The 24,070-nt window shown below is 42.1% G+C and overlaps 1 protein-coding gene across 15 annotated transcripts in view; it reads left to right on the plus strand.

The window, feature by feature from the left end:
* TMC5 (transmembrane channel like 5) overlaps positions 1-24,070 on the plus strand; it is a 52,552-nt gene that overhangs the window by 15,295 nt on the left and 13,187 nt on the right. For 6 of the 15 annotated variants that reach the window (XM_039490507.1, XM_039490506.1, XM_039490518.1 and 3 more), the window contains 15 exons: positions 5,587-5,754; positions 6,573-6,763; positions 7,538-7,645; positions 9,845-9,961; positions 11,379-11,478; positions 12,616-12,706; positions 13,074-13,322; positions 14,700-14,851; positions 15,497-15,641; positions 18,247-18,402; positions 18,934-19,097; positions 20,049-20,127; positions 20,705-20,802; positions 21,188-21,283; positions 23,308-23,383. In XM_039490507.1, the coding sequence (XP_039346441.1) occupies positions 5,681-5,754; positions 6,573-6,763; positions 7,538-7,645; positions 9,845-9,961; positions 11,379-11,478; positions 12,616-12,706; positions 13,074-13,322; positions 14,700-14,851; positions 15,497-15,641; positions 18,247-18,402; positions 18,934-19,097; positions 20,049-20,127; positions 20,705-20,802; positions 21,188-21,283; positions 23,308-23,383 (1,896 nt within the window). In that variant the 5' untranslated portion in view covers positions 5,587-5,680. The other 9 variants (XM_039490512.1, XM_039490514.1, XM_039490515.1 and 6 more) reach the window with 9 other exon arrangements.

Below are 24,070 nucleotides of genomic sequence, written 5' to 3' on the forward strand. Positions count from 1 at the left end.
TCATATGGTATGTATTTGATTAGCTGGGCCTGTCTCATGTCATGTGACCAAAGAATCAGGCCATCTCAGTAGGAGCCCTTGCTAGCTGATTGCTCAGGGAGGTTGTGTTGTGGTTGAGCTGTGATCCAGTGGCCTTCTGTAATTGCCCCAGTTTAGGCCTGGTGATGCAAAGTGCAGCACCCTTGGGCTATTGGGTCCTTTCCAGAGAGCACCCAACTCTGCAAACCCCATTTGAATCAAATTTGGAAAATGTCCACATATCTGGAGTGGCTGAAGTGTGTGTTTTTAAGGCACTGTCATAACTCATGTGTGCATATGTGCACACATCCTTGTGGAATGGCAAGGAAAGAACCATGCTACTGTACATTTTCAAATTCAATATTACAATGATGGTTAACTCAACAGTCCAAAAACAATGAGGGAAAAGAACATTAGTGCATGAGATATAACTCATGTCCTATACTCTATGCTGCACCACCTCCAGGATTATCTTCTCAGACTGTGTGTGTGGTAGGTGAAGTCTGGGTAGGTATGGCAAGCAGTGGTACAGTGTCTGAATCTTGCTTACTGTGCTTATGAAAACCTAGCCATTTGCACTGTGCTTGATCTATGAAGATTGGCCACGTTTTTCTCTCCCACCCTGCCATTGTATATCAGTCAGCTGGCTGTACTGACTTGCTCCTGCCAGTCTGGAAACATGTTAAGTCAAAAATTAAAGCATCAAGGAAGCAAGAGACAGATTTGAAAAAAAAAAGAGAAATCTATTTCTGGAAGAATGTCTAGTTTCTAGACAACTGAAAATGACTTCAAAATGTAAGTTTAGCTGTAAGAATTATAAATGTGTAGAGGCTTTACTTTTTGGGAAGGGGGGTCTATATGTGTGGGAGCAGAATATTGTGGTCTTCATGAAATTTAGTAAATTTGTGTGTGTTGCTTATATCCACTCCTGTTCAACAAATAATTCTAAAGAGCCTGGTTTAGTCTCATAGAAGTCAATAGGGTTGTGACAAAGTTCCTCCTCTACCTTAAAGGTAATAATTGGAGATATGCCAATCTCCTAGAACTGGAAGGGACCTTGAAAGGTCATCTAGTCCAACCCCCTGCCTTCACTAGCAGGACCAATTTTTGCCCCAGATCCTTAAGTGGCCCCTTCAAGGATTGAACTCACAACCCTGGGTTTAGCAGGCTACTGCTCAAACCACTGAGCTATCCCTCCCCCCCTTGGTGGGTCCTGCACTTATTGGCAGATTTGCGCACCTCAGTGATCTTCCCTACCATCTGGGTCAACCCCTCCTGTGTCTGATCAGGAGTTGGGGGGAACCCAGGCCCACCCTCTACTCCAGGTTCCAGCCCAGGGCCCTGTGGATTGCAGCTGTCTATAGTGCCTCCTGTAACAGGTGCATGACAGCTACAACTCCCTGGGCTACTTCCCCATGGCCTCCTCCAAACACCTTCTTTATCCTCACCACAGGACCTTCCTCCTGGTGTCTGATAACACTTGTACTCCTTAGTCCTCCAGCAGCTCTCCCTCTCAGCTCCTCACACACTTCTTCTCCTCTGGCTACCCCTGCCTGACTGGAGTGAGCTCCTTTTAAACCCAAGTGCCCTGATTAGCCTGCCTTGATTGGCTGCAGGTGTTCTAATCAGCCTGTCTGCCTTAATTGGTTCTAGCAGGTTCCTGATTACTCTAGTGCAGCCCCTGCTCTGGTCACTCAGGGAAGAGAAAACTATTCATCCAGTGACCAGTATATTTGCCCTCTACCAGACTCCTGTACCCCACTCGTTTGGGTCTATCACAAGGACTTAATCATATGCTTAAGGTTAACCACATTTAAGTGCTTTTCTGAATAAGGCTTGGCTGCTGAACTGTGCTGAAATCCGGACTCACTTTCCCTCTCATGACACTTATCTCTCGCTTTTCATAATCAAATTGATTGCCACTAAAACTAGCTATCCGTTGTGAAGTCACTGGATCTTTCATAACATAAACAATTCAGGCTCTATCTATCTTGAAACAAGGGTCCAGTGTAACAGTGAAAATGACGTCAAGGTCTCAGATACACCAGACAGCGTAAATAAAACCAGATCCTGAGGGAAAGTCAAGTCACAGCATTTGTTGCTATGGCCCTAGTCCTCCACCCACTTACGTAATTGATAAAGTTCCCACAGACATCTGTGGTCCATGAATCAGCCTTTTTTCATGGTTATCTTGCATAAACTTCAGCTTAAGTGCTTACCAGAGCCTGGCTTCCTCTTAGAGTTTTATCTCACAGGGTCTGACTGGTTTTGTCCCTAGTTATTTTGCTTCAGAGAGAGAGACACTCCATTAGATACCACTGTGTTGGATCAAATAGGACTTGCCTGATCTGGTGAGTCAGCAGAAGAGCAGTGTAGAATCCTACAACCTGATACCCTGTCACAATATTAATCTCTTTTAATATCAATTTCAGACTGACAAACTAATTAAAATGTGCTAGTCATGAGAGATCTTTCCATATGGAACTGGGTAGAGTATATTAAACAGAAAAGTAATCCATAATATAAAAACTCAGAGGGTGACAATAAGGAAAGAACGAGCCGGGCCTATATAAACTAAAGGCTACTTGTAGGAAAGGGTGTAGTTTAATTTGCTATATCAAATATTAGTGGTTCTTGGATGACTGACATTGCTTTTGTGCTTGGTTATTAAGTAAAATATACTGTAGTAGTTCCTTATAGTTCAAACTACTATTATTGGCTTTAAAAAAAAAAAAGATCTTCAAGTTAGCTTCTAGATTGGCTTCTTTTTTTAACTTCAGGATTTGTATAACTACAATCTGACACTGCTAGGAGTATAAGGGCAGCACTTGATCACGCTTTAAGTAATTTGTTTGAAACTTGATAAGACTGGAAGTGCATGTTTACTAACACCTTCCTGTGTGATTAACATTCTACCTGAGGATTAGTGTCTACAGAACGAAATCCCCATATCTGCAGAACTAGGTCCTGGAGCTGCTTTACTACATGCATTTTAGAGGGAGGGAGGAAAATACGGCTATTCTTTTGTATCTTGACCCAGAAAAAAATGAGCCTGTTGCCTACAAAAGGCTCTGAGGTTCCTGAACTGTATAACCCCAGAGGCTATTTACTGATTGAAAGGAAAGTGCCCACTCCCTAATGGCTGTCTGTCCATCTTATATGGCCCCATTACCATAGTATGTGAGCATCCCCCAGCCTTTAATGTATTTAGCCTTGCAACAGGTCTATGAGGTAACAAATTGCTATTATCCCTATTTTAGGGATGAAACACTAAGGTATTGAGACACAAGTGACTTTCTGACTATCAAATAGGGAGTCTGGTGGAGAAAGGACTTGAACTCAGGTTTCTTGAATCCTAGACTAGGGCCCTAACCACTGGACCAGCCTTCCTCTCTGTAAAGTCAAGACTTCCTGAGTGACTCAGTAATGCCTCTTAATCTCCCCCGCCACTCCCTTCCCCTTCCTATCCCTCCCCACCCCTCCCCTCTCCCAAACAGTAGTTGTTCTCCTGTGAAGATTCATTCAATCAGAGAAGAATTTTCGAAGTTAAACTAGTGTAAAAATATTTAGCTCCTGCTGACTGAGAGACCACATCAGAGGTCAAAGAGAAGGAAGGCGTCACATGGCCTGATGATGACCCCACACTTCCTCTCTAATGAACATTGGTGAAAAGGCAATGGCCTGGGCCCCATTCTTCACCAGCTCCTCCTGGAAATTCATGGAGGGATCTTGGTACTGGTTGCACTAGCAGAACCTAAACAGAATGGAATGGAGAGCTGTGGGGCATGGGACCTACCTTTTATGAGTTTGTCTCTCAGGGTTGCTCTGCAAGTCCTCATGGCTGAGCTTTATTTTTTAGGGGGAGCAAAAAGAAGAGGTGGTATGTGGGTTTTTGTGTCTGGCTGACCTTTTCCCATGGGAAGGTAGGCTTGCTGTGAAGGAATCTTTTGTTGCCTTTCCAAGAGCACTGTATCTCTCAGAAGTAGAGTTGGTCAAAATTTTTCCAACAGAACAGTCTTTTGTTGGAAAATGCTGATTTGGTTCTCCCAAATCAAATTCTAAAAAAAAATATTCTTCCTGTGAAAAATTACTAATTTTTGACTTTTTGTCCTGAATGAAAACAAAGGTGTCTCCCCCCCCCCAACTTTTAAGTTTTTTTTATGCGAGGGAAATTCTGTTTTCTAGCCAGCTCTGCTCAGAAGGCTGTGACTATACTGTAAACCTGGCAATTCTTTTAAACCCTATGCTTTTAAGTTGGGTGTGGGGTGAATTTGCTAATTACTAAAAAACTGGTAGACTATTTTTTTTATCTAGCACACACCAGTTTTTAAAAAAACTTATTTATCAAGTGTTGTCAAAGAAAATTTCTCACTATTATATTAATAATTGGGATTCAATCTTTCCTCAAGCAAAACCCCCGTTTTGTCTTCTGCCAAGGGAAGGATTTGGTTCTGGATTTTATATATATACATATGTACACTTGCATAACTGATTAATTTGTTCAGCTGATTACTGGCTTAATATGTTACTTTAAGGCTCTTGCAATCTTTGGTCTAGCTTGGTATCTGTGGGATTGTTACCGGAACAACATGAAAAGTTTAGCATTAAGTGCTTATGTTTATAGTCTCTTGAGGGCAAATATCAGATTCCAGTCAGTAATTGTTTGCAAAGTGGGATGGGCAACTTCAGAATATATTTAAATTGCTTAATATAGTTTTTATTGCTAGGTACTTGAAGGCATTCATCTGGATATAGCGGTGTGACTTGATCATGATATAATACACAATACTAAAACATGATATAATATATTATACTACAGTTGTCTTTTGTACTCATTTATTTTCACATAAACATGGATATTTTTTGTGGGGGTGCTGGGCCTTTACCCTATGTTTCTATTATCCAATGAGTATACTCCCTCCCCTCAGGGTTGACCTCAACTAGCTACAAACAAAAACTACAGTGTCTTGTCTCATTAGGATTGTACAGTGAGGTAGCTACCTCAATGTAAAAACCTGCCTTTTTAAAGCAGTGAAGACATAGCCAGCTATACTTAACCACCTCTCTACAAGACTCTTAATCTCCAGATGAAAATCTCTATAGCTGTGCCAATTGCAGGAGTTGGGCTCCGGTTTGAAATCAGTGAAATGTACCTAAAGAGAAACAGGATCAGTCTGTAGATCAGGGATCATTGGTTTGTTATGTATCTTTTTAAAAAGTGGTTTCTGTGTTGTCAAAATGTTGGGAAAATCTTTTTACACAAAATCTTTATGTTAATGTCTTGTGCTTTAATTTTAGATAAGGGCTTGTATTTCTACATAGTGAAATTTGCTAACTTTGTAACTACCAGTAAATAAATGTTGTCCAGAGGGTAAATAGGACCCAGATGATGCTATACTCCTTTAGACTGTTCTCCATTTATACAGAGCTTATTCTTATTGCTTTATTCATTATTACTCCAGGAAGAATAAAGCCATTTTTTGTCTTGTTCAGACACTGACATCTATTCTTTTTGTTCCTTGCTACTAGGCAGAAAATCTATTGGATCTAATTTTTGTCTTTTATTAGATTCAAAATGAATAACCCACTAATATAATACTGAAGCAATAAAGACTTTGGGTAAAGAAGATTTCTCCCCCACAATCAAGGAATCAGATTCATCATGACTTATCACTATAATGAAGCCTTTGAAAACCCAGACTATCACTACTCAGAGACATTGGAGATTGACAGAAGGTAAGTTTGAGTAATAATTTATAAAAGTTCTGAACAATAATACTGTTGGTAATAAAGGAAATTGAATATTTAGAACTCATGGGGGATGGGGAGAATGGAACTTGTTACCAGTTCTATTTTTGCCATTCATTTTAATCACTCCTTAGTTCTTGTCTGAGAATGTCTGTGGAGTCTGTCTTTTGCAGTGTTGTTTTAGCCATGTAGGTCCCAGGATATGAGAGAGACAAGTTAAGTGAGGTAATATCTTTTACTGGACCAACTTCTGTTGGTGGAAGGTACAGGTCTGAAGAGCTCTGGGTCATTCAAAACTTGTACCTTGCACCAACAGTAGTTGATTCACTCATATTTCAACTACTCTGTCTGTATTTTGACATTTCTACATTTGTCATAGTGGCTCTGTTATTATTTTACACTTTAAATTAATATGTCCCAGGATTTATAGTTGCAGGTACCAGGGATTTGTTGGTTTCATCAATTTTTGAGCAAAAGTGCAGCCAAAAAGTTTGCTGCATGCTTGGAGTCCTATTTTAGAAATGCTTATGCATATACTTAGTTTGAGTGGTCCTCCCACTGACTTCAGTGGGAGTGAAGTTTTAGTCTCTTTAATTCAGTTCATGATTGGCGATTATGTCAGAGCTTTGATTCTAAGGATTGTATATTATGAAAATGTTTTAAAATGTGGTAAAGTAAGATGATACATAACTTATTTATGTCAAAAAATTGTTTGAATACTGCACATCTAGAAACAAAGGTAAATAGATATATCTTACCTTTTTGGTCACTGGTAGTCCCTCCTTTTTGTTTGTTTGCTCACGCAGCAGAGAAAGGAATTCATCCTTTCTCCAAAACCTTCATGATTCCTCCCTGGATGATGACTCGTTGTACGATTCCTATGAAGGTGGAAGAGGACAAAGAAACCAGGATTATCCAATGGCCTCAATGCAGCCTGGCTTCCGATACAGCCACAGCGCATCGAGGCCCAACACAAATCCATATGGAAATCCACATAGTATGTAATTCCACATACCAAAATCCTATATGTAATAGACAGTATTTTGGAGGTCGGTTCCTGAGGTTGATCCAAATACCTGCTCAGCTTGATTTCTAAAGGAGCTGTACATTCAAGGCAGGATCAGGCCAGAGTGTGTTTTATAGAAGTGTCCCTCTTAGGAAACTAAAATGTAACATCTTTGTGGGCAAAATGAGAGGGAGGAAAACCCTTAGTTTTTTTTTTTAAAAAGAACATTTTAGCAAGGATTATTTCCATCCTGTCACTCCAGAGTTTTATTCTTTCTTATGTTGTACTTGGGAGGGGGGAAAAACAGAACGTTAACATTAGTTACCTACATTTTAAAAAGAGATTAGTGGGTTTTGGGTGCTTTCTTTTCTGGGTGCCCAACTTGAGATGCCTTAATGAGGCCTGTTTTTTTGTTTTTGTTTTTTTGGAGCACTTTCTGAAAATCAGGTACCTTAATGATGTCTTATGTTGAGACTCCAAAAATTGAGACTCCCACAATCACTAGCCACTCTTGAAAATGTAGGCAGCTAGCATCACTAAGTTTGCCTTTCAGTAGTCTACGGCATGGTGTAACTATACTATACAATATAATAATTGATTTTAAATCGGTGTACAGTATTAGAACGAGGGACGAGAATAATTCGAGGCTCTATCGTGCTATACACAGTAGCACTGAGTTTATTACTATATCAACAAACCCAATCTTCCGTGAACAGTTTTAAACATTTCTTTGTGGCTTAATGCTTCTGTTTTTCCCTGTAACAGCTAATCCTGCATTTGCGTATGAGCCAGAATTACCATACACATCTCCCTCCACCTTTCATGCCGGGGATGGTCCTTACGTACGCAGAGCTTCTGATATGTCTGATGGAGGTAAGGCTTAAGGTGCAAAGATGGAATGGCCAATCAGAACATTGAAACTTTAATCTCCAAAGGAGGTTGACAGCTTTCTTAGGCTTAAACTAACCAAACTTTATCCCTTGATAAGATATTTCATACTAATGAATGTGGAAGGTTCTTTATTTAGTTCAGGTGGCTGATTGTCCAGGAGTCCTCACTGAATCCTAGTCACCATTAAATATCAAAATATTTCTTGACAACACTACTTCATTGTACCAGAGCTTCCCGGAACCTCCTGATTGGACCACCATCTCACTGCAATGAAAGTAGAGGTGGTTGGGAATTTTTTGATGAATTGTTTCTTTATCAAAAAATGCCAGTTTATCTAAACTGAGACTGCTTATGAAACAGGTTTTGATTTGAGGAATCTCCCAACTTGAAAAAAAAGTTGTAGGGGGGAAAATGTCAAAATGTCTTGACATTTTAAAAACAAAAATATCAGACTTTCCAAATCAGTGACTTTTCACTTTTAAAACCTTTTAGTTTAATTTCAGATGGGATGGGGAAGGGCTGAAATTGAAACAAAATTTTTTTTGATTTTTTTTTGTTTTGGTTTGTGAATATTTTTGAGATTTCAACTTTTGAACTCTCAAAAATGTATGTGTGGGACATGCAAACTGTTCCCTCCCCTCACTCCCCAAGCTGTAAATGAAGCATATGGCATGAAACAGTCACCTATTTGAACATGAATTCCTTATAAGCAGCTGTACCCTTGTAAATTACTTGTGAAGTTATTCAGGGGGTTGTGGGACAAATTCTTTGCTACTGTGTTTCCACTGACGTCAGTAGATTTACATCAGCATAGAATTTGGCCCATCGCGTGTGAAGGATAGTGCTTAGTAGTACCTAAAGGGGTGGGGCCTTAGGCAAAGTGGGTGGGGTGAGGGGCTAGCCTCCCCCATGGATGCGTTCACCTACCACCCATGCAATCAACCGATATGTCCTTTGGGACTGGAATAGTGTGGTTTAGGGTTGAATCTTTGACTAGATACTGGAACACAGAGGTCTTAAAATGATGGTATTAGTGACAATTTATTGTCTGTGCCCTGCATAACAGACTATATTGTAGATCCATCGGGTTTCAGCATCCCGTAATCCTTTTCACTGTGACATATTTGGTAACTGTTTGCTGCTTCTAGAATTCCTATAATGAAGAATTCTCTTCTAGAGTTGTTGCCTAGATACGCTGGAAAAACACCTCTCTTAGCTATCCTTAACCAACTTTAACCTTTTAGGAACACGTAAATGAATCTGGTTAACATCTGATTTGAGGGGGAAATTGGAGTCTTACTGGAAAGTAACAATTATATTTCTTCATGGAAATGACCTGTTTCAAAATTCCACATTATAGAATATAGAGAGATGGAGAGAAACGTAATAAATTTCTCCTTAAGACTTTTTATGCTTTGGAAATGGATACCCAGAGCAATCAACTGAAGGAGAAACATCCAGACATTGAGAGTCCAGGGCGTACCTCAGAAAAAAGACAAACAAATTTTCCTTTGTCTCATCCTTTTAAATGGATACAAAGAAAACTGGCTCTGAGTACAAAGGCTACTATCCCCATGGTTTATTCAAATCTGAAGGGAGAAATTGCTGAAGACCCACAAAGGGAGCATTTGTTAGCAGACACTTTAGACTTTCCTGGTCTTCTAACCCCAGAAAGCCTAAATGCAGAAGGAGAATGCAGCTCTGAGCAGCCTGCATCTTCTTCCCAAGTGGCTGCGAGCGACCAGAACATGGTGTTTGTAAACTTTTCTCGCTCTTCAGCTTCAATAGAGGAAGGTATAAGCATCCAGTGAGCATAGAAATGTCAGTGTTTTTGCATATTGGGATAGGGGTAAGAAGATGTGTTGAACTTTGATAAGAAAATAGGAGCCTCTCTTTTAGGGCCAGATTCAGATACCCTTTCTTATGCTGAATAGTATTATTCCAGCAATAATCTCACTGAAGTCAGTGCGAGTACTTGTGTAGTAGGGTTTATCCTGTATGTATCCCAGTCTGGCCTTTTAAAGTTCGGTTTTCAAGTCTGAAAAATTACACATCATGTGTGGGTGGATGGGTATTCTTTACTTAGCCGGACTACGTGGAAAGTGAATGCGTAATGAACAGGACTGGCTAAGCAAATTGGCATTACATTTCTTAGTTCACTAAAAAGTGTGTCTTGTTCAGGTAGCTTCAGTCAGAGATACAACAGAAGACAAGCTGACCTGGTCTACAGGATGCCTTCCAGCCTTCTCAGACTAGACTCAAATGCAGAAACATATGACAAAGACAAATATAAAGAAGGTAAGGTACTTAGAGAAATGGTGGGGGATTTACATATATTCTTATCCCAGAAAAATGTGGAAGGCCTCGATAGCCAATATAGAACCACAAGAGAACTTGAAACAACTTGCCACAAATGGCATTCTCTACACTAGAGAAACCCAGCTGTGAAGCAGTAGGAGTGCTGAGGATTGGGCTTGCTAAATACATTAGCAAGAGTTGAGTGTAAAAGCCTGACATGGTTGTGTTTTGCAATATTTGGCCTTGTCTTCACTAGGAAATAAGATGTATATCTGACATGTTAGCTAACATGTTCATTAATTGTGCTAAAATCCTATCTAGATAAGGCAAGTTGTAGTTCTAACACATGTTAACTGGTTGTGGTAAACCTTAAGCTCCCCACAAGGTTTTATTGTGCCTGGCTAACATGGGTTAAAATGATAACTGTTTAATTTACACTAGAATTTTAATGTGTTAATGAACATGCTACCTGACATGTTTTTAAACTACACCATTTTTCCTAGTGTAGACATGGCTTTTATGCCTCTAGCCAGGGGCGGCTCCAGGCACCAACACGCCAAGCACGTGCCTGGGGTGGCAAGCCACGGGGGGCGCTCTGCCGGTTGCCGCGAGGGCGGCAGGCAGGTTGCCTTCGGCGGCATGCCTGCGGAGGGTCCGCTGGTCCCGCGACTTCGGCGGACCGCCCGCAGGTGTGCCGCCGAATCCACGGGACCGGGGACCTCCTGCAGGCAAGACGCCGAAGGCAGCCTGCCTGCCGTGCTCGGGGCGGCAAAATACCTAGAGCTCCCCCTGCCCCTAGCTGATGCTATTTTACATTTTTAGATTCACATTCAAGTGACTCTCTTAAACTGACAATTATTAAAACGCATAATAAGCCTCAAAATAACAGATCAGAGCACCATATCTAAAAAGCTTTTCAGCAAAAGTACAATTTGTTTCCATTAGCACTAAATTTACACACTACTACTAACTAAAAATCTTTTTTAAACAGAATTAATTTTCAGTTCACTGTCTGTTTTTTATGAAAATATAGAAACCAAAACCCCACTAGAAAAAACAGCGAGTAAGAACCTTTTTGGAAAGCTTGAGTCAATGTTTTTGCTTATTTTGTATTGCAGCCCATTGTACTAACAGTAACCCATCACTGGATATGAATGATTTTTAAAGCATTAAAAACCGTATTCTCCCAATGTATCTGTATTACAGAAACATTCATTCCAGAAAATGAAGAATATTTAGTGCAATACCACTGCTAGCTATCACTAGCTCTCAATTTCCCATAGTTTAGCTGAGTCTTGGTAGCATATTGGATGTCTTATTTCCAGTCTCCCTCCTCTCATTCTTTGTATGAAAGTTAAGATGTTATTATACAAAGTTCTGGATGGATATAATTTTTTTTTGTACATTCTACCTACAGAAGAAAAGTTGATCAAAAATCTTGCAAGCATGTCCAGCAGAGAGAGAGTGAAAGCAATCCAGAAGACACCAAAGACCATGAAAGAAAAGAGAGACATCAGGTAAAAGCAGAATGTTTATTACAGCTTAGTACTAATGTGAATACACATACTGTTTCTGGCATCTGCTTAACAAATGCAGGCGTCTGCATATTTCCTCACTAGATTCTCTGTCAATTATGGAACAAAACAACTGGAAAATAACTTATATTAATAACTTGTTTTAAAGTAGCATCTTACAAGGCAAATCAGCATTCAGTAAGGATGGCAGGATGTGCATTTTTGTTGGATGGGAGCAATGTTTCCTCTCCTTGACAGCAATATCCTGTTCTGCTTATATAAGAAATGTCATACGAAATGTGGATTGTGATGTTTAAGAGTTTCAAAAGAGTTTTCAGCAATAAGAGTGGAGAAGAGGCCAAGCAAAAGAGGTTCAAAGTAATGGCTGATTTATCACTATCAGAGCCATTTTAGAGGATATCCAAAGCCCATCACCAACAATAAGCAGGTGTTAGATGCAAGGAGGCTAGAGTGGCACCAGACTTGTCTGTCCTGAGGCAGATTGCCAGTGAACAGAGAGACAAACAGCAAAGTGCTCTCCCTAAAGTCCACATTTTAGTAACTTTTTGGCTGCTACTGAGTAGAGTTGGCTGGGAATTTTTTGATTATCTTTTTTTTCTGAAAAATGCTGCTTTGTCAAAACTAAAAACTGTTTTTTCAAAACCAGGTTGATTTCTAGATGAATTTTCCAACCTGAAATTTTTTTTTAAAAGTTTTTTTTTTAAATGTCAAAATGATTTTTTCTGACCATTTTAATGAAAAATTCTGATTTTTTGCTCTGGTTTGAAACAACTTTCTGTTTTGAAATGTGAAACTAATTAGACTAAAAGCATTGGTTTTAAAAATCTTGAAATTAAAATAAAATGTTTTGATTGACCCACACTAAAAATTATTTGTTTATTATTTGGGGGGGGGCTTTTTCAGCTAGCTAAACTTTTTGTGATGTTGACCTCTTGTCCAGATTTAGGATGGTAAAAATTTTCAAACTCTCAAAAGTATACGCTGGCCATATCCTGCCCAGCAGTGCTCCTGAGCACGTGCATAACATTTATGTTTGCAGGAGTCTGTTAAACACAATGTGGTATGTTAAATGAGATGTTTTTCATTGTTTTAATCACCCTCCTCCATGCTGTTCCACAGGAATAAAATTCTCATGGAGAAAACCAAAAAATCTGGGAGCTCCAGTACTCAGATTAACTGTTGTACACAGTGTCTGTACAAAACAGCCTTGGTAAGTGTAACCTGCCTTGTTCACACAAGTTGGGTTAAACTCTTTTAAACTAAGATCTCGTTGCTAACTCCAGAATTGCATAGCATATTCCCTTGTGTTACCTTTACTTGCCAATAGGCCAAAGAACCAGGGCACTCTTATTTTATTTATTTATTAAGTTGGATTGTGGTAGCATTTAAGAGCTCAAGGCAAGGAAAGGCATCCTACAAAGGAGAAGAAAGTGAAGGAGGGAAAATGTTCCTAATTTAAAAACGCAAATATGAGAAATGTGGGATTGTCTTGTGTGACTTTAATTTGAATACTATGTAACACATGCAGTATCAGATTGCCTGTTAATGATCATATTTCTATCTCCTTCTAATATTAGTCCTATCAGCGATTTAAAAATGGCCTCTCGGAATATTTGCACTTATTGCAACTATGGCAAAAGACTCTGAAAGTCATCGGTGGCAAGTTTGGAACCAGTGTTCTTTCCTATTTTGTTTTTCTGAAGTGGTTACTGACTTTCAACATCTTCTCATTCCTTGTAAACTTCAGCTTCATAACAATCCCACAGCTTATTGCATCAGGACCAAATAACCTTTCGTTCACCGGTCTGGAGCTTCTCACCGGGGCTGTAAGTATGTAGAGGAGGGCCCAAACTAGTACTGTATACAAGAGATACATTTTATAAAATCATCCTAATGTAAAAAAACAGCCACAAGTATTTTCTAGTAACAGCTGGGTGGAGTGGTGGAAGTTTTAACAGTGCTCTTATTTTCTTCTGGTCACTGTAGAAATTTTAGTTTGGCTTATAGTTCCATAAGCTGCCCAGTAGCCTGTATGATATTAATTGATCTCACTCTAATTCCTAGAGCATTTGTGTCCTATTCAAAAACTGCTTGGTGCCTTTTTGACAGCCTCTCAGTGAGCGATTGAATAGGCATGGAGACTGCATTATCCTTTAACCCCTTCTGTATTATCCTAAGACACTATCAGCAGTGAATCTTCCCATGCTATCCTTCCTCTGCAGATATGTTAAAGGATTTCAGTTTCTAATGCTGTGAACCTGGCACATTTCATAAGCACTGAATTCTTGATTTTTGCAAGGAGCTGGGCAAATCTTTGCATAGAGACGTGTTGAAGTCAGCAGGGCATTACTCGAATGGACTTTTAAATCTGTGCTGAGATCTCTACACCATCAGGGCCTAAATACCTAAGTATTTTTTTGGGGAAGAAAAACCTAAAGGAAAACATCCCAGTATCCCATACTGTGCTAATTTTACTGACACTAAGCTACTGTTTGTTTTGTAGAGAGGAGGAGCTGTTCCATTTTTGGGGAGGTTAGTTTTTTCCACGCCTGACCTTTACAAGAAAGTTGCATCATTTCCACTGTACGCTTATGGGGGCGGGGGGTCTATCTAGTGAAATAATAACCCAGACTGGTAGCTAAGACCTTCTCAATGTGAGGATGCCATGTTGTTTTTTTAAGAAGGGTAAATATGAACATTCCTGATGGAATTCTCTTGCAATGTTGCATTTGTGCATTTCAGTTAACAGTTCTCAGTCTTCAGTTGTAAAACTGTTGTGCTCCTAAGTTTCTGGATGCAAAGTAAAAGTATAGCAATAAGGGATTAAAGTATTTACCGACTGCTTCCTCGGAAAAGTGGCCAAATAACCTTTGATCTAATGCCAGTTGCAATAATTCCAACTAAGGTCCGCTCCTTCAAGGTGTTGTGCGCCTGCAGCTCCTCACATTGATTTCTAGGAAAAGGAGGGGTGCTTCATTGGCCCCAACAAGCACTTGGCACCTGTAAAATTGTGATCAGTAGTTGGGGGGGGGGGGAAGGAGGGCCTAATCCTGCAAAAACCTTACTAGCAAGAGTGATCTCATTGGGGTGAATGGGTCTATTCCTGTCAATCAAGTTTTGCAGGATCAGATCCTTGAGTACTCCACTTTATTCAATCAACAGCATGTCTTTTGAGTGCTAACCCAATTTCCATATCATTTTAGGGTTATTTTAAACAAACAGTGCTCTACTACGGTTTTTACACCAACTCTACAATCACAAAAACTGAGAACAATTCTTCCTATAACATGCAGCTGGCCTATATTTTCACTATTGGGATTTATTTCATCATCTGCTTCTTTAGCTTGGTGTACAGGTACAATAACTATATATTCCTCCTTCACTTTAAAATGGATATATTTGTATGAAGACAAAAATGCTATTCACATTTTAAGAGAGTCTACTAGCAGTAGTAATAATATCCTTGGCCACTAATTTGGACGTGCTGCTATTGACAAATTCCTGTTTCTAGTTCCTGCTAGTAGTAATAGAATCTGGTGCAATTAAAGACACTGGCATCAAATTTCCCCAGTTTAGGGCTACGTAGTGTCCAAAGTGCTGCCAGACCCACCAGACAGGGTGCAGAATCACTGCAGAACCACCAATGGCCCCCAGAAGAATTCTGGCTCAGTCAGCTGAGTGTAATCCCCTGTTATGATGAATGCTACTGTCCATAACTTCCACGAGTGATTTGCTGCATTTAAATGGCCCTTCAGACGCAGCCATTGCTGACATGGAATAGGGGAAAAGAAGGCAGGAAGTAGCAGGGTATGTAAGGAGACCTGACCATAAAGGGAAAGGGGAGTGATTGTAACTGAACTCTACATTCACAAATCAAGGAAGGTAGATTTCTGTAGTTTGCAAGACTGATTTCTGTTCCCCCACCCTGTTTGGGTCTTTCCTCTCAAAGACTCCCTGCATTTCCCTAATACTGATCTCCTGCATGTAACTTCTACTGCAGCATGGCAAAGTCCTTCCGTAAGAACTTCATCAATCCTCAGACTTACTCTGGAAGTGCTGCCAAGCTTCTCTGCATCTGGGACTTCAATATAACCAATGAGAAAGCTGTGAAACTGAAGCAAAGCAATCTCAGTACGCAAATAAAGGTACAGAATTAATGGGTCGGAAAGAAATCCTCTCCCCGTGTGAGCAGATCGAACTCTCGGTTTGAATGTATGACTTGCTCAAGAAAGTGCCATCGGATACTTCAGAGATCCGACTTCTTCCTGCCCCACCAGTTGGTTATGTGAAGGTTTTCTGTTATAAGCCATTTACTTACCTGCCATTGACTTAGCAACATATTTCTAAAGGAATTTTTTTTCTAGCTACTTCTTTTTTTGTCCTGGCAATTGAATCTCTACAACTCTGGCATGGATATTTGCCCAGCTCTATTTTTTTTTTTTCAGCCCTGCAGCCAAACGGTGGCCTTTAGCTAGAAGATGGGGGGGAACACACTGCTCTTTGCCTGGCATTATCTAGCATACTGCTGATTTAACTGAGATTGTTTCCATATAACATGCTTCTGTCCCTCATTGTGGCATATCCTATATGGCTGTGCACATGAACGAATGGTGACTTGCCCCAGCTCATGTTTTTTCCTTTATTTTTGGCATTTTTTATCATTGTGGGTTTGGTTTTCTTGGTATTGGATCAGTTAGGTAGAAAGGCACCGTTGGGAGCTGTAGCCCTAACTATGAAGTATGATGAAACTTGTACAAGAGTGTGCCCCAAACATAGTGAGTACAATTGTGCTGCCTGCACTAAGGGCTTGTCTTCACTACCGGGGTAAGTCGACCTAAGTTACGCTACTCCCGCTATGTGAATAATGTAGCTGGATTCGACGTAGCTTAGATCGACTTACCTCGGTGTCTTCACTGCGCTGCATCGATGGGAGACGCTCTCCAGTTGAATTCCCTTTCTCTTCTCAGAGAGATGGAGTACCGGGGTCGGCTGGAGAGTGCTCTGCTGTCGATCTAGCGGGTCTTCACTCGACCCACTAAATCGATCCCTGCTGTATCCATTGCAGCAGCATCGATCTTCCCGTAGTGGAAACCAGCCCTAAGAGATTACCTGTATTCTATCCCTTGAGTGGTCACTTAAGACAGGTGTGGAGAGAGCACTGGCCTGGGATTTAGGAGACCGGTGTGACTGAAGTACTAGGGGGCCACCCTGATGTTACTGAATTAGGGCAAACTGCAAAGAATGTGGCAGACAATCCCCAAAGCCAGTGGATATCTCAATGCTTAGATTTACCAAGCCAACGTAAAACAGCTTCTGCAATACTTCACTGGTTGCACAGTTCCCTTATAACAACCCAGCCTTGGGCCTCCACCCAGATCAGATATGATGAAGATTACTGAAAATCTTATTCATCATATAAGAAAGTTCTACCAATCCTAAAGGATTTGACACATTACCTCCAAATCTTCTTAATGAAGATTTCAGATTTTACCCAAATACACGCTGACAGCCAGTTCTTATTAACTAAACTGAAATTTATTAAAAAAAGGAAGAGAGAGAATATTGGTTAAAAGATCAGTATACATACAGACATGAGTACAATTCTAAGTTCAGTTTTATAACAGAGATGGTGAGCTTTGTAGTTGCAAAGAGTTCTTTCAGACTTAGTTCACAGGTTATAGTCCAATGTTCATATTCCGGGTGATCCAGGTGGGACTGGAGAGCTCAGTTTTATGACTTAAGCTTCCCCTGCATAAAGCATCAAGCAGATCTGAAATGAAAGGATCAGGTCCCAAGAGTCTTTTATACAGTTTTCTAGCAGCAGGGGCGGCTCTCGGGATTTTGCCGCCCCAAGCACGGCAGGCAGGCTGCCTCCGGTGGTTTGCCTGCGGAGGGTCTGCTGGTCCCGTGGCTTCGGAGGACCACTGAAGTCGCGGGACCAGCAGACCCTCCGCAGGCAAGCCACCGAGGGCACCCTGCCTGCCGCCCTCATGGCACCGGCAGAGCACCCCCCGCAGCTTGCCGCCCCAAGCACGCACTTGGTGTGCTGGGGCCTGGAGCCACCCATGTCTAGCAGCCTCTTGACCATACAGTCCTGGGTGAACAATAAGCTTTTGATGTAACCACCTGCTTCCCAAACATCATGGGTAATTAACTACATGGATTAACATAAAGTAATTTATCCATTCAGCAGTTTATCACAAACTTTAAAGAGACATATAGACAATGACATTATTTCACCCAAGATTTATCTAAATGTTAATATTCCCTTTTGATCTCTGAATCAATACCTAGAGTAACAGACAGGAACTGTCTGTTTACATGGCTAACATCTAACAAGATATAAGTAAACGCATACAATTAGTATTCGTAACAATACAAGTTTGCATTTTAAAGTTCTAGCCTATCTAACATGGAGTGGCCCTAATTACCATTTACATACTTTTCTAACATGTCTCTAAAGGTTGAATCTGCATCAATTAGCCTGTGAGCTGCTTAACCCTTTCTGGCCATGTGTCACACCTGGGTTCTATTCCTGGGCTGGCCACTAGTCTGTTGGAGATATTGGACAAGTCACTGCCCCTCTCTATGCCTCAGTTTCCCCATCTGTAAAATGTGGGTAATGATACCAACAACCTTTGTAAATCTCTTTGAGATCTATTGCTCAATAGCACTAGGTAAGAGCTAGATGTTGTTGTTGTTGTTGTTATGTTGTTGTCCTATGCCTAATTAGCAAGTGTTTGATTGCAGGAATCCCTGTCTGAAGTGACCCTCGAGGTACTGAACCTTTCTCTGAAGCAGAGAATTGCTCGTATCGCTGTTCATCTGTTGGTTTGGGTGGCTTCCTTGGGAATAGCAGCTGCTTGTTGTGCTGGTGTTTACTTCCTCTCAAGAAATAATCTACAGGTAAGGACCAAGTTTGGTAAACTGCTACCCTGGAAACACAGGCTTCAACATTGGTATGCTGGACTCTTGAGTGCTAATGACTGTTCATGGTTAAGGCTTGAAAGACAATAAGGCAGCATAGGTGTTGCTTCTGCCAATAGGCTGATATAACCTTCCATAACTTAATACTAGCTTAAATAATCAAGGCCTAGAAGGCAGCAGGTAGAATTGCTTAGTTTGGATTCCAGTAGCTTTAGTCTGCTAGGTACTACAAAGACAAACAATGAAAAGACAGAAAATGTATCTCCTTACCTATCTCTGATGCACTCTCAGGCCCCAGTACTGCACTCGGATCTGCGAGTGCCATCGCCTTGCCTGTATAGGTGCAGAGGTCCATCCTAGCAGGACGGGGAATATGAAAGCGTGACAGCATAGGTTAAATGCAGAGCCATGACTCTCCAAGAGCATGCAGGCAGCGCGGGGTACAATCTGTTCCACAAAGACCATTCTGAGGGGAGACTCTCTTACGCTTTATTTTTCTTTCCCTTTAAGCTCCTGGAAGGTAACAAAAGTGAGCTGGAAAACGAGGCTGCCACACTAGTGCTGCCCATTGTTGTGTGTCTCCTCAACCTCCTCATCCCCTTCTGCTTTGCCTTGTTTGGACTCATAGAGAAATTCCAGTATCCCAGACATCAGCTCTACACCACTGTTATCAGGTATCCAGTGCCATCCTCTCCTAGTTAGCCGCACGAGCTGCCTGAAGCTGGCCGCACTTTTTCTGTCCCATGACGAAAAAGTACTGAAAGCAGCAGCCTGCTATGCATCAGGGCAGTCACTCCATTCAAAGGACTCATGACTCCACCTCTAATGCTGCCTGTTATGTACTTGGAGCTCACTACAGTGCCACAGCCTCAGTGGAGGCAAGTGTATTGTTTCCCTCTCAGACCTATCCTGATACACTGGACTTTGCTCAGCCTGTGGTGCAGACCCCAGTGTGGGAAAGATGGAAAATGGAGGGAGGGTTGGTTACAGCAATACAAAGTACCATCATCCCCAGGGCCGCCCAGAGGATTCAGGGGGCCTGGGGTCTTTGGCGGCGAGGGGCCCCCGCTGCCAAATTGCTTCCGAAGACACGGCACTTCGGCGGTGGGTCCTGGGGCAGAAGGACCCCGCGCTGTGGGTCTTGGGGGCACTTTGGCGGCGGGTCCCAGAGCGGAAGGACCCCCGCTGCCAAACTGCCCCCAAAGACCCGGAGTGGAAGAAGCTCCGGGGGCCCAGGCCCCGCGAGAGTTTTCCAGGGCCCCCAGAGCGAGTGAAGGACCCCGCTCCAGGGGCCCCAAAAACTCTCATGGGGGCCCCTGCGGGGCCCGGGGCCTGGGGCATATTGCCCCACTTGCCCCCCCCCCGGGCAGCCCTGATCATCCCTGCTCCACCGAGAGTGTCTTCTAAAGCTGGGCAAGTGGAGCTGCACTATACTTTAAAACTGACATCACTAGTGTAGGACAATGTGCAAATACTGCTGCCTTTCTCCCACATGGAATGTCACACATCTCACTTGCAACATGTTTCACAGAATCAAATGCATGAGAAGGGAGTGATGTGCAACTGATGTCACATCCCTCCGTGTTTGTTTAATAGGAATCAATATAGTTACTTCTTCTTTGTAGAAATGTTTGTCTGAAAATATCAATAATTGGAATCCTCTGCTACTACTGGCTTAACGACGTGGCTACATCAGAGAAAGAGGTAAAGTTCTGCTCACTCGTGTGTACAAATCTTTGCCATAAAACACAGGGTCAGGAATTAGCCTTAAACCACTTTCATGATATTTTGTCTAAACATCAGGAAATATGTGATCATTGGAGGAAAAGGTGTGTGAAAGGTGGCAGACTGTTGGGATGAAATTTGCCCAGTGCAGAGGGCTATACGTGGCCTCTTAAGAGAGGGAAGGAATTGTGGCCTTGACATTCTTCAGCTGGATCCAGGAATCTTTGGAGAAACAACTGTTGTGGGGAAAAAAGTCATAGTATGACATTATTCATCCAGCTTAGGTCAGAACTAGCTACAGCTCACTGTATAGACAGAGATAATGATGAATTCCATTGTACTGGATCTGAGCACATTTCTGAGCTATATCCTCACTGCAGTTGTTTTGGGAGGCTGTCTGAGGGGGAGGGAAACTAGAGTGAACAAGGGTCTGAGCCAGAGCCTCCTGAAGTTGTTCCGTTTCTCTTTCTATGAGCTTTGGATCAAGGTTCAGAAGTTCATACACTAGACAGAGAGATTTGAATTAAATACACCCTCTATTTTTCTCTCTTAAAAGTGCTGGGAAAGCCTAGTTGGCCAAGATATCTACCGTCTCATTGTGATTGACTTCATATTTTGCTTGCTTGGTTCTTTCTTTGGAGAATTTGTACGAAGGTGAGTGCGATTTCTAGATTACATTCTTACTGATATGATAGCAACATTTTAAATTAATGCTCAGTGTGTACCCACTATCTGATAGAGACGTATTTTTACATTTAAATTTTAGCTGCTTCATCCTATATAGCATAACTCTTGGCTCAAATGAAAAAGTTCTTTGGCTTCTGTCATTCATGCAGCATATTCATGAACATCAGTATTTTGTCAAACACAGATATGTGCTTATTCTTCCATTTGCTGCCTAACTGACAAACGGTGCACACTTTTTCATAATACACCATTAATATAGATCCATATATAGTTAGTCATTGTTACTTATATGCAGGAGCTTCCTTTAAAGATTGTTCCTGTTCTATAGTTAATGATTTTGTGTCATTTTCAGAATCATTGGAACTAAATGTTGCAAAAAACTTGGAGTGCCAGAATTTGATATTGCACGAAATGTTTTAGACTTGATCTACACACAGACTTTGGCCTGGTAAGTGATGACTTTCATTCATACTTGCTGTAAGATATTAGTATTTATTCCTACAGAGCCACTATAAAAAAACAGCCTGATGACGACGTTTGCGACAGATAAGAATATGGCAGGAAATTGCCCGGGGAGACCTCATTGAATTAAGTTTCAGTAGCTTGGCGTTCATTGTATTAAATGAATGATTGATCTATTATTGTGGGCTGGGATTGTATGTAACCTAGTCTTTTGAAGCTATATCCTGTTTCCTGATTACTCTTCCCAGAAAGTCATGATCAAAGGCCCAAGCTGTATAAAGGAAGGACTGACCTATTCTTGGCTCGGCTAGTTCTGAGCTAAGGCCTCTGTGAACTTGTAACCACAGGAAAACCCTTTGTGGGGTTTGAAGGTCTGACTTTTACCAGAGCCGTTGTTGGAGTTGCGGATGATCCCTCTCTGGGGAGGGTGGAGGGTAAAGCTTATTAGCATGTGTGTAGACTCCTTTATTGTTTTTAATATGTTTTCTCTGTAGTGCTTTCACCTTAAGAATAAGTGTGTTTTGCTTAAAAAAAGCTGTGTGGTAACCTGTAATTGCTGGCAATACGCTGGTCATAGCTTTCAGCAAGAAAGCAAAGCACAGACTGAGGCCTGGGTAGGCAGTCTGGCTTGCTAGGAATAATACAGCGTAGGCAAAGGACTGTGCAGTCTGGATAAATGCCAGTCAGGAGGGAGAGAGACATGGGTCTCTGCCCAAGAGAGGCGACGGCTGGGAGCTCAGAGCCCAGAGCGGGTCCCTTGGTGAACCACGGAGAGGGAATACAGATGCATTTGCCCTGAACTGTGACCACATTTACAAGTGCTTGGCTACCACAATGGTAAGAATGGTATAAAAACCTTGATAGAAAGACATTTTAATCTACCTTTTGTTAAAATTGTAACTTAAAGACACACACGTCCCCTGTTTTTTGTCATTCCCTACTCTGCAGAATGCGGGAAGTAGAGGTGTAGGGGGTGCTGCAGCACCCCCAGGTTTTATGCGGGGCCACTGGCACTGCGCCTCACTCCCCAGCCGCTGACTCTGAGCAAAAACCTGGGGGTGCTTCCTGTGCATATGTCCTGGCCCAGCCCTCCGCCCGCACTCTGCTCCCCAACCCCTCACCTCACCTGGGGCTTGGGTCCTGGCTGCTGGCCCCGCACCCAGGGCTCTGCTCTTGGGGCCCTGGCTACTGGCCCAGCCCCCAGGGCCCCACACCCAGCCCCACCCCCTGCTCCCAGGCCTTCGCTCCCAGGGCCCGCCTCCCAGCCCCGCACCCGGGGCTCTTCTCCTGGGGCCCTGGATGCCGGCCCTGCTCCCCGGCTGCTGGTCCTATGCCAAGGGCCCTGCACCTGGCTCCCTGCTCCTAGGGCTCCACTCCAGGGGCCCCACCCCTGTCCCCACAGCTGGGGCTGTGCTCTTGGCCCCGCACGTGGGGTCCTCGCTGCTGGCCCCTGCCCGGGGCTCCACTCCTGGCCCCACGCCTGCCCCCAGCTGGGGCCTTGGCACACAGCCCTGCTCCAAGCCTCAGCAGTGGGGGGAGGCAGGGGTAAGGGTGCTGGCTTTCAGCACCCCCACTACTAAAAATGTTCCAGCGCCACTGCTGCAGAATTGAAGTAAAACTAATAACAGTGATTTTATGCAGGACCTACACAAAGTAGTCTTCTTTCTGGCTACAACTGAAAACTTGGGGGTGGAAGGAGGTTGTAGGAAGGAGCATCCTGGGTCTTTGATATTATGTCTTACTTCCCTACTGAAGTAGCATCACTATCAAAGCTTTTCTAATATCAAATGGTGTTAGCAACAAGTTGGGAAGGAATCTGTCTGATGAGCGACAGAATAAGGAAGGAAATTTGTTTTCCAGATTCTAAAAGAATATTGCAAATGTTTTGCTTTATTTTAAGTATAATATTTAAAAGGTTAATTGACCTATAACAAGTTTTACTTATTGTTACAGACTGAGTTTTCATACATTTTTGGACTCTTTCTCCCCTACATTTTTTTTTTCTTGTAGGATTGGCATCTTCTTCGCACCTTTAATGCCAGCCATGCAGATTATATCATTTTTTATTATATTTTATGTAAAAAAGGTAAGGAGCTTTATATTTTCTCTTCTTCAAGAACCGTGAACCCTAACTAGTCCAACATCTCAGCAAGAGCACATTCTTACCTGAGTTTTCAGGAGCAAGGTGGAAGCTTCAGCTTCTTGAAACATGGATCATTACTGTCAGGAGCCTTGAATGATACTATATCTCTGTCCTGCCTTTACAGAAAAAGTTCTTCAGGGGGCAAAAAGAGAGGTTAAGGGCAAAATTTGTCAGGTGCAGAGAATGAAGTAGTGAAATGAAAGCGTGGGTGGGTGGGTGTGACACAACACACACCAGCCAAAACCAGAAGTCCCCCCATTGTTGTATGCGTGACTGTACTGTTTTCAATAATTGAACACTTAGACTGTGTCTACACTATGAGTGCTACTGCTGCAGCTGTGATGCTGTAATGTATCCTACATTGACAGAAGGGGGTTTTCTGTTGATTTGTAGGTAATCCACCTCCCCAAGCAGTAGTAGCGAGATCAATGGAAGAACTCTTCCATTGACCTAGCCACATCTATACCAGTGGGCGAGGTTAGCTTAACTATGGCACTCGGGGTGTGAATTTTTTCACACCCCTGAGCAATGTAGCTAAATTAATCTAAATTGTAAGTATAGACCAGGCCTGAGTCTACTGCCATAGCATAGAGGAGAAGTTAACTTCTAGTGAGTTTTTCTCAAACTCAA

The sequence above is a fragment of the Mauremys reevesii genome, linkage group 10 (genome assembly GCF_016161935.1).
Source record: "Mauremys reevesii isolate NIE-2019 linkage group 10, ASM1616193v1, whole genome shotgun sequence".
Classification (NCBI taxonomy): domain Eukaryota; kingdom Metazoa; phylum Chordata; order Testudines; family Geoemydidae; genus Mauremys; species Mauremys reevesii.